The following is a 10,425-nucleotide window of genomic DNA, read 5'->3' on the forward strand; positions in this document are numbered from 1 at the left end:
CCCCCACTGCGCCACCAATCCACCCTGGTCCAGGCTATCATGGCCTCCCCAGTGGCCCGTCCTCAGTCCTCCTCTTACTTGACCTATCAGCTAGGTCTGACACAGTTGTCCGTTTTCTCCCTCTTTTCTTTTGGCTCCCAAGACTGCCCCACTCGGCTGGTTTTTATTCTCCCTCATTGGCTGTCTTTCTCTCTCCTTCTTCGCTAGCTCTTCCTCTTGTCCTCCACCTGTTTACAGTGATGTGCGCCAGGCCTCCGTCCTTGGACCTCTTCTCTTCCCACTCTGCTGCTCCTCGTGGTGATTTGACCCAGTTTCATGCCTTTAAATACCATTATAGGTGACTACTATTAAATTTGCATTTCCGGTTCTGGCCTCACTAGAGGTATAGATCTGGATGGCTGTTTCTTTTACTTTTCCCTCTTCCCATACAAAGACCTAAAATCTCACACACCTAAGACAGATGTCAATCTCTCTTTTTCCACACCTCTCCTCCCTGCCCTTCCTGTCTCAGCGACTGACAACTGCACCCTTTCCGTTGCTCGGGCCCAAACACTGGGAGTAACCGGAGCTCCTCTTTTCCTCTCACTGCCCACACCCAGTCAGCTAATCCCTCAGACTATACCCAGAGGAGTCCAACTACTTCTCACCATCTCCCTTACTACCACCACACTTTTCAGGACACTCACCTCATTCCTAGAGAATCACATTAATTTCTAAGTGATCTTTCTGCCCTCCAGTCCATTTTCAGTACACCGGTCAGAATGATCTTGTCAAAGAAAGTTGGATCGCATCACTCTTGCTCAGAACTTTCTGTTTTGTTAGAAAACCTAAAAATTGGCAACACATGGGGATAAATTTGGATATATGTCATATCTGAGTTGAAATGTCATTATTAGAGATAACAGTTTTAGCTTCTATTAGACCAGAGACTGTAAAAGCATATCCAATAGTCTCAAAATTTCAAAAATTCCACTGGATTTTCTTATAGGTTGTGTTCATGGGCTCAGATTAAAAAAAAAAAAAGTATGAACGGAAAATATGAGAATATGACTTAACGTAAATAAAAAAATAATTGAAATGCAATGTAGATTTTTTTTATTAGTGTTTACAATATAATCAAGCCCTTTGAATTGAAAACTCAAGTCATTATTGGGCTCAGAAAAATTTTCTCTTTTTCCCCCCTCCTCCTCCACTTCCTTCTCCTCCTCCTCATCCTCCATGCTTCTAATTAGTCCTCTCTGTTCAGAACTTATAAAACTCCTCTTATACATATGTTATATCTCCTAACTCTCTTCCCTATTTCTCTGATTTATTGTTTAACATTTTTCATCTCTTTTACTTTTTACAGATATTGGGAGAATTTCTTATGAATCTTCTAATTTGTTGATTTTGTTTTCTGCAGCATCCAGTATTCGGCTTACTGCCTTTGAGTTCTCTTACAATGTGGTGATTGTCATTTCACCATTTCCAACTTTACTTCTACATTTCCAGATAGTGTCCTTTTCAGGACTACAGTCCTTGCTTTAACAATACAGGGTCTTCTTAAAGCTGCTCCAAGGTCTACCTTTATCATCAACCTCGGTGCTTGGGGATGGGGTTCAGGTGAGGCTGAGGCATCCCCGCCCCCCCTCGTAGCTCTGCTTGTCCACAGATGAATGGCATGCTGGCTGATGCTTCCCTCCTTTCTTGCTTGTGGCTCAAATACCTAAATAAGGAGTTGGCACTCTCCCCAATTTCCTGAGCTCCCTTTGCTTTCTCAGTCCTGTCTGTGGGGCAGAAAATTAAATACATAGGCTTATCTCAACACACTGGTTCGGAATTCATACTGAGAGTCTCTACAAAATATGTTTTAAAATGCGCTGGCATTGAATAACACTTGCAAACACATGACATCTGGACACACGCCCAGTGAGAATCAGGCTTCTTTGCTCCGAACTCAACAACACCGTGTTAGTTTAGATGAGGAAGGAAACTTCAGCAGAGTGAGTTGCAAATCTACTATTCCGGGAAATGATAGAAGTCTTATCTACCCCCAGCCACAGAGCAGCAAGCAATTTGGCAGATTTGGTAAAGAGGTGCTAGGATAGCCGAGACCAGTTTGGCTCAATGGATAGACCTGGGTTTGATTCCAGTCAAGGGCATGGACCTTGGTTGCGGGCATAGCCCCAGTAGGGGATGTGCAAGAGGCAGCTGATCGATGACTCTCTCTCATCGATGTTTCTAGCTTTCTATCTCTCTCCCTTCCTCTCTGTACAAAATCAATAAAATATATTAAAAAAAAAAAAAGAGGTGCTAGGATAATTCTAGGCCTTCCCTAATAACTGAGGTGCTAGAAAGAAAGTGGAGTTTGGTTAACTCAGGTCTAGGCTGGCTTGTGGAGTACCTGGGGCTGAAGGTTCTAGGGGTAGCGTGGGGTCACTGGGCACACCTCTGAGCAGGTGAATGGGTTAGGACATCCCTCTCTGTTTGGGACAGCACACAAGCTAAAATGGTCTTCACATTTTAAAATGGTTGAAAAGACATAAAAATCATTTTAACAGCATTACTAAAAGATAATATGTGACATGCAACAATAACACGGAATTAAATCGAATTGTCTATAAATAAGTTTTATGGAAGCACAGTTATGGTTCCAGTCTGTGTGTTGTATGTGGCGGTCTTGGTGCTGCAAAGACAGAGCTGAGTGTATCTGACAGAGACCATAAGGCCTGCAAAGCTTAAAATAGTTCCTGTCCAGCCCGTCAGAGAAACTCTGCTGATCCCGGCTCAGAGCCTCACGGGGCAGTGGGGATGTCGGCAGCCAGGAAAATTCCTGCCCGGGAATTTGACCTCCTCAGGATGATCCTTCCTCTTTCAGGGTTAAAAGGAAGGAACGCAGGATTTCATTCTGAGGTCTATGTGGTGATGCTGTCTGACACAGCGGGCGGAGTGGGCTCTCCGCCCACACTTGATCCTTCCTGTCTTCCAGCGACGGCTGAGGCGTGGGGTCATTTTAGCACCTGAGGGTCCAGCCAGAGAAAGATGACAGAACAGGGTGACCGAGGGATGCCCCGCTTCTAAAGAGTCTGTAGCTTTCATCGTCTAGGTTATTTCTGTCCATCCCTCTTATGAGTAATAGAAAACAAGGCTGCCCAGTTTTTTCTCGTTGTGGGTGCTAGAAACTTGCAAGGCCTGTAGGGAGCAGCGGAAGAGGCGCTGGGGTAAGTAGGTGTTAGCAAGAGTCCTAAAACATCATCCATCCAGCGTGTGGTTAAGGTGTCAGAAAATACATTGTGGACTATTTTCCAGATTTGCATTTTAACGTGGCAAAATAATGTGATACTTGAAATGGGTACTCAAACTTGTAAAATGTGAGCCTCCATCTCTCAGAACCCCCCTCCAGCCACACACGAGCTCATGTGTGCTTTGAATATAAAATCCAAGTAATAGTATACTATTACTTTCAATGAAATCTGCTAAGAAAATAACAGTCCTAAAGCAATCTCCCCTGGACGTTCAGGACAGCCACCACTCTGAGAGGCAAGCTACTGGGAAGTGAAAGTACGAAAGAGAGCAATGGGCAAAGCAAGTAGCAGTGGCCTCTGCCCTTGGCGTCGGCAGCTGCTCCCTGGGACCCACGGGGTTCCCCGGGGCCCCCATTCTGCAGCGGAGCCACGGCTTCTGAGATGGGGGCGGACAGAGGGAGTCTGCGTCCCCTCTGCTGGGAGGGACTGGCTGCAGGAGTCCATGTCGTTCAGAATGAAGAGGCAGAAAGCAAGGAGTTTAAAATGGCATTTTCTCTCTGGCGACATATAACATCCCAGTCGTGCCTAAATAAAAACAACTTTAATGGCTGTTATACAGTTTATTCTTGCTTAAACATAGACTAACACATAAGGAGACTATTTTAAATTTTATTTAGGGCATCCTAGAGTGTGCCCTAGCGTATCGTGTTTAAACTCGCGAAGGAAACTGAGCTTCGGAGGAGGCCTTTGGTTTGAGGCTGAGATGATGCGGGGAGCCATCCAGTTGACCCCCTGTCATCCCACCAGCGGGTAAGCAGGGCCCAGATAGTGCGAGTGAGTGATTTGCCCACATCACTCAGTCGGTTCGAAGATTTGGAGTTAGAACTCAGGGCTCTTTGCAGCTGGGACTGGACTTTTTCAAAATGTAGCTAGTTAAATCGTTCGCGTTGGCATCTATATTTATAGGTTCATGAATCCTTAGCGCCGTGATGAGTCTTAGAGACCCAGCCCCTCAGCTCCCACACCCTGTCTCTGTGGAAGAAGTGAAGGCCCGGCTGCAGAGAACGGCTCTGATCACGCAGTTTCTTAGGAAAGAAACTTCTCCTTTAACCATCGCCCTGAGGAAGGTAGACCCAGTGTAAGAGGCTGCACGCATCCAGTGAGAGCGGTTTTTGTTGGGTCGCCAGATGAACGTCTGCTTTTAAGTAACATCTGTTTATCGGATACATGACCATAGCCACAAGAAGGAAGCAGAACTTATTTTTTCTTTCAAATTCTAGAAGTGCTCACTACAAAACTCCTCTCGCTAGCAAAGCCGGGCTTCTGCACCTCAGCTCACTTATCGGCAGCTTCCAGGAGGAAGCACTTGTTTATAAAAGCGTCGGACAAACCGGTGGGCCAGGGAGGGGAGCAGAGGGACTCCCAATGAGTGTCACTCACCCTCATTTCCCCATTCCGCGTGTCCGCCTTTCTGTGTGTGCAGGACTTTGTCCCCTGCCTCACAATTCACTGCAGATGGTTTAGGAGTCCAGGAATCCGAGTTTTGCCCGAGATCTCTCTTCTGGTTGTCGGCCGTGGGACTTAGGACATGAAACATAACAGCCTTTGTTTTATGCAGTGTAGTTTACTAATTTAAGTTGCTAATGATAAAGTAAAGCCAGAATTGTCTATTACTACTGAAAAGAAAAACGGGTAGGACTGAGTCAGATAAATGAAAATAAACGAAAGTCTAAAAGCTTTTTCAGAGATTAATTTAGACTTATTTTGTTTTCCCAAAATGGATTGCATAATATATTTCCGTTTTCAAATTAAAATTAATGATTTATAATACATTTCAAATTGTATTATCTAAAGTTTTCATTTATTAAGTACTTTGTGGAAGCTATAAATATTGATAGGTTGTCTTCCAGTAATTTGTAAAATTATCTGCATAAATCTTTAGGAAAAATATTGTGACAAGGAGTTATTTACCAAGGCCCAGAAAGACATGATGCAAACATGAGCAAATTGATGAGCAAGAACAACTTGAAATATGTTGTTTCCTATAAGTCAGATTTGATTTTAATGGATTTGACATTTTCTCCCAGGACATAGTTTTTTTCTGGGTCTACATTTAGGAGAGAAAGTTAAAATGTAAATTGAAGTAACATTTACTTTTTATTTGATTCCAAATAAAAAGTAAATGTCTCGGACATGTATATACGAGAGGCTGGTTTGAACGCAGCCTAGCACTTTGGAGCAACGGCAAGTCTCAGTTTCATCTAAAATGATTGTGATCGTGCGACCTGGATCCTCAATAATAACAAGTATCATTGAATTTTGTTATCGATAAGCACTTACTGAGCACTGATTATATTCCAGGTACCAAAAAAAAAATATGTTCATTCATTAATTCTTAATAATAACTCTAGAGCTGGATCATATTTTTTTAAAAAAATATATATATACTTTATTGATTTTTTTACAGAGAGGGAGGGAGAGAGATAGAGAGCCAGAAACGTCGATGAGAGAGAAACATCGACCAGCCGCCTCCTGCACATACTGGGGATGTGCCTGCAGCCAATGTACATGCCCTTGACCGGAATCGAACCCGGGACCCTTCAGTCCGCAGACCGACGCTCTACCGCTAAGCCAAACCGGTTTCGGCTAGAGCTGGATCATATTAATGTCCTCATTTCACAGATGAGAAAACTGAGGGTTGGAGAAGTGATTTGCCCACAAGCACACAGCTGGCCAGTGGGAGAGCTGGGATTTGAGCATGCTCCTCGCTGCTATCGGGGGCAGGGTTCTCCCAGGGGGCCCCCAGGTCAGCAGCAGCAGCATCGCCTGGGAAAGCCCAGATATCACAACCCCAGGCCTTCCTCACACTTACTGAATCGGAAACTCTTAGGAGACCATTGATCCCTCTTACGAGAGTTCTGTCCTCGAGACCTAATTGTCTGCAGAGGCCCACCTCCTGATTCCCTGGTATCAGCAATGAGGATTTCAGCACCGAATCCTGGAGGGGACACAGACATTCAGTCCCTAACATACACGAAAGCATGGGCAGCAGCGCAGGATAGAGAAAGCGCTGTTCTCCGCTGGTCCCAAGGCCCACAGGGGAGCAGACAGACACTCACACGCGTGCACACACACACACACACACACACACTCACACTCACACTTGCAGCTGCCTTCGATCTAGTCAGGGGCAGTGGAGGAGGATGCATGAGGTGCCTGCTGGCACAGGGGAGCAGGGGAGGGAGCAGGAAGGCCCTGTCCAGGAGGGATCTGCCCTCCAGTTTCAAAGACAGAGGGAGGGCGGTCAGTTCCAGACGGAAGAGTCTGTTGGTTCTGCTTGTCTGGAGTCTGAACAGAGAGTTGAAATGACTTCAATGGTTCTGATCATTTTGGCAGGATCAACAGAAACACTGCAGCTGCCCTCTGTGCTGCCCACCTTCTGAACACGACTGTGCCTCTCACATGTTATTCTTGGAACTGATGGCTACAAAGTAGTCAGAAGAAATCTTTAAAAAATGCGATGTACTCGTTTAAAAAAATAGTTGTATTGGTGTTTAGAGAGAAAGGAAGGGAGAGGGAGAGAGAAAGAAAAATACTGCTATGAGCACAGAACATCAATGGACTGCCTCCTTCACGCCCCTATTGGGGATCGAGCCCACAACCTGGGCATGTGTCCTGACTGGGAATGGAACGGGCAACCTGTGGATACATAGGATGTCACCCAACCAACTGAGCCACACTGGCCAGGGCTGATGTGCTCTTTCTGCCCAGAGAAGTAATTTAGTCCTAGATGCTAGAAAGGCTGACCTTCAGTCATAGTGCCCGTTTCTTTTATCTGTTAAATCCAAAGCGGGTCTGTTAAAACTACCACCTCTAGCTTTGGGACATCACAGCACTGAGCATTACAAGGCACTGTTATACCCTGCAATACCTTAATCACTTCATGCATTAGGCGAGTCATTGTTATTTTTCAGGATTCAGTATTTTAGAAATCTTCCCTATTGGTTTCCAGGCTAAATAAATTCTTTGCTCTTTCCATTTTGCTGGAAACAGGGGTTAGACATAAACAGCCAGGGCTGTCTACTCTTTGTAGCATCTTGGAGGAGATGGCCCTGATATGCACCGCTGTTTTCAATCACTTAAAAGGCAATAACTCGATTAGGCCGTCCTTTGTATAAGAACTGCCACTGCTCGCAGTTCTCTCCCCGGCCCGGCACAAGTAAATCTCTTCTGCTCCCCGCCCTCCTAGACACGAGAATAAACAACGATACCCGTGGTCTACCAAGGACAAAATGAATGCAACATGCCTCTGCTGGAAAACCCCATATTTCACCAGGCGGTGATGCATTGTGCTGCTCAGAAAATGACTTTCCGTGTGTGTGTCGAGCAGATGCTAAAGTCTGCTTTCAAGCCGAATGCTCGGATTGAGCAGTGTTTGTGCCTCAAATGGAAAGAGGAAATTTTGAGTTTTTGTTTTTTAAAAATATATTTTTATTTGTTTCAGAGAGGAAAGGCCCGGGAGAGAGGGATAGAAACATCCATGATGAGAGAGAATCATCAATTGGCTGCTCCCTGCACGCCCCCTACTGGGGATGGAGCCCGCAACCTAGGTACAAGCCCTTGATTGGAATCGAACCTGGGACCTTTCAATCCACAGGCCGATGCTCTATCCACGAAGCCAAACCAGCTAGGGCTGGGTTGTTGAGTTTTGTTGACAGTTGTCTCCACTGCTCTACAGTGGAATCACTTGTAAATGTTCTGCGTGTCCCCTTTCCCAGAAGGAGGTCTTTTGGCTGAGACACTGATCTTCATAGTAAATGTCTGTGAGACCCGTCTGCTCCCCGGGTACCCGCCTTTCCGTTCACTGGGCACGTTGCTGTCTCCGCAGGGAGAGTGTGGAGAGCCTCATTCAGAAGCATTCCTACGCCCGCTCACCCATCCGCACCTACGGAGAGGAGGACGTGCTGGGGGACGAGGTGCAGACGGCACAGACCCGAGGTAAGATGCTCCGAGCTGCAGTTGCCGGGAGCCCCATGCCCGGCGCCCAAGGGAGAGAGGCAGACGTGGGATGAGACCTTGACCTTGGGATACACTTGGCCCCAAAGTATCTCAGGAGCCTCTTCAGGAAGGGACAGCCCCTGAGGGCTCAGGGTTCAGTATTTTGCCCTTGAGTCTTAAGGGTCCCAGGTTCAATTCCAGTCAAGGGCATGTACTTAGGTTGTGGGCTCCATCCCCAGTAGGGGGTGTGCAGGAGGCAGCCAATTGATGATTCTCTCTCATCATGGATGTTTCTATCCCTCTCTCCCTGCCCTTTCCTCTCTGAAAGTCTTCGATGCTGCTGCCAGAAGCTTTCTTGGGCTTTGGATCTTTTCTAGAAGAATCTTGAGCCTCTGAGTTACCTGTCTGTGACCTCCTAAGCAAAGCGCTGGAGGGTTTGGGGGGCAGGCCCTTAGTCTGCCTGACCCTCAGTTTTAGAATCTGAAAGTCTGTCCTCCTCAGGTCAGGAATGCCTTGGGAGGATAATGACTAAGATGGGAAACACTTAAAAAATGTCATTAAAATATGGCTCTGTCCCTGCAAACACCTCAGTTCTGGTCTCCCAGTGCAGGGCATTGTGGGGAGGCAGCGGGCCCAGGGGGAGGGGGAAGGGAGATTGGCAGTTCCTCCGTCCAAAGGCTCTGGGAGACCAGAGGTGCCCAGCCCTGGGTACGGCGTGTTTGCAGGGACAGAGTGCCCTCTGTCATGTCTTTATGTCCATCACTCAGAAGGAGCACACTCCATCCAAACACAAGACATCTCTTAAAACCACACTCACATACGCAACTAGAAATTCCCCGGTGGGAAAATTTAACGTCCACTCTCCTTGAGGCATCCGGATGCTGCCATGTAAGAAAAAGTTACTTTGTACATTGTCCAATAGCCAAGAAAGGACAGTGGAAGATGAAGAAAAAAAAAAAAAGGAAAAGGAAAAGGAAACGCTCATGTGGGTTCTCTCAAAGGCTTTGGAGACCCGAGAGCTCTGGGGGACGCCCCTGTGCCTCCCTCCTGACGGGGAGGCCTCGGAGGTTCCCACAGGGGTCAGCTCCCTGCAGCTCCTCCAAAGCGAACCTGCCCCTGCCCTCAGGTGGCTGCGGAGGTCCGGCCGCTCTCCGGGAGTGTGCAGGCCGTCTGAGGAGCTGTCCTTATCTACTTAGGAAATTCCCTGTTCCAACTATGCAATACATGATTTTGCATCTGGAAAGGTAGATTCGCCTCATGGTCTACAGGTTTGTCTTTTTTGGATTATAGATCTATGACGTATTTCTTAAAATAAGAAACAATGATCCTTACAGATAAATAATAAAAGATGTCCCAAAAATATATACACATACTTTAAATCATTATTAAGACAGTAATTATGAACACATATTTCATTTTTAAAAGTGAGCTGCCAGCTGTTACAGTGTGCGCGTACACTTTTTGGGGACACCATGTATACGTCTCGATTTGCACATTGATGTCGAGTTTCCCGTCTCATGCGCTGTCCCCCCTTCCAGGGTCGGCCTTCACCACATCCGACAACTTGTCTCTCAGCTCCTGGGTGTCATCCTCGTCCAGTTTCCCCGGATTTCAGCACCCACAGTCCCTGACGGCTCTGGGCACCAGCACAGCGTCCATAGCAACGCCCATTCCTCACCCCATCCAGGGCTCTCTGCCGCCCTACAGCCGCCTGGGCATGCCCCTGACGCCCTCGGCCATCGCCAGCTCCATGCAGGGCAGCGGCCCCACGTTCCCCTCCTTCCACATGCCCCGGTACCACCACTACTTCCAGCAGGGCCCCTACGCCGCCATCCAGGGACTGCGCCACTCCTCCGCCGTGATGACGCCTTTCGTATGACTCTTCTGAGAGCAGGAGATCCCGACCCCGAGTGTGCGAGTGGGTATGGAGCTGAGGACAGGCTCTGGGGGTAGGGTGGGAGGGGAGGGTTGGCGTAAGGGATCTCCAGGAGACATGCGATCTATTGAGGAGGGGAGCTGGACTCCCAGCGAAGCCCGAGGGAACGCACCATGGACCAGGATTCATCTGGAGCTGTTTGTCGGCGGGGGTGGGGGTGGGGGGGGGGGGGCTCTTGGGTTTGAGAAAGAATCGGTGTCCAGGTCTCATCCAGCCTAAGTTCTGCAGCTGATAGGGTGCCCATTTCCGCAGACAGACAGTTGAATC

The 10,425-nt window shown here is 47.4% G+C and overlaps 1 protein-coding gene across 1 annotated transcript in view; it reads left to right on the forward strand.

Annotated features, from left to right (window-relative positions):
• The window catches only part of TBX20 (T-box transcription factor 20), a 33,651-nt gene extending 23,494 nt beyond the window's left edge, over positions 1-10,157 (forward strand). Inside the window, exons 7-8 of the mRNA XM_036429885.2 lie at positions 8,113-8,222; positions 9,761-10,157. Coding sequence (XP_036285778.1) covers positions 8,113-8,222; positions 9,761-10,101 — 451 coding nt within the window. The 3' untranslated portion in view covers positions 10,102-10,157. The remainder of the gene's footprint in view (positions 1-8,112; positions 8,223-9,760) is intronic.
• Positions 10,158-10,425: the final 268 nt, after the last annotated feature.

This window comes from Pipistrellus kuhlii, unplaced genomic scaffold (assembly GCF_014108245.1).
Source record: "Pipistrellus kuhlii isolate mPipKuh1 unplaced genomic scaffold, mPipKuh1.p scaffold_m20_p_10, whole genome shotgun sequence".
Taxonomy (NCBI): Eukaryota; Metazoa; Chordata; class Mammalia; order Chiroptera; family Vespertilionidae; genus Pipistrellus; species Pipistrellus kuhlii.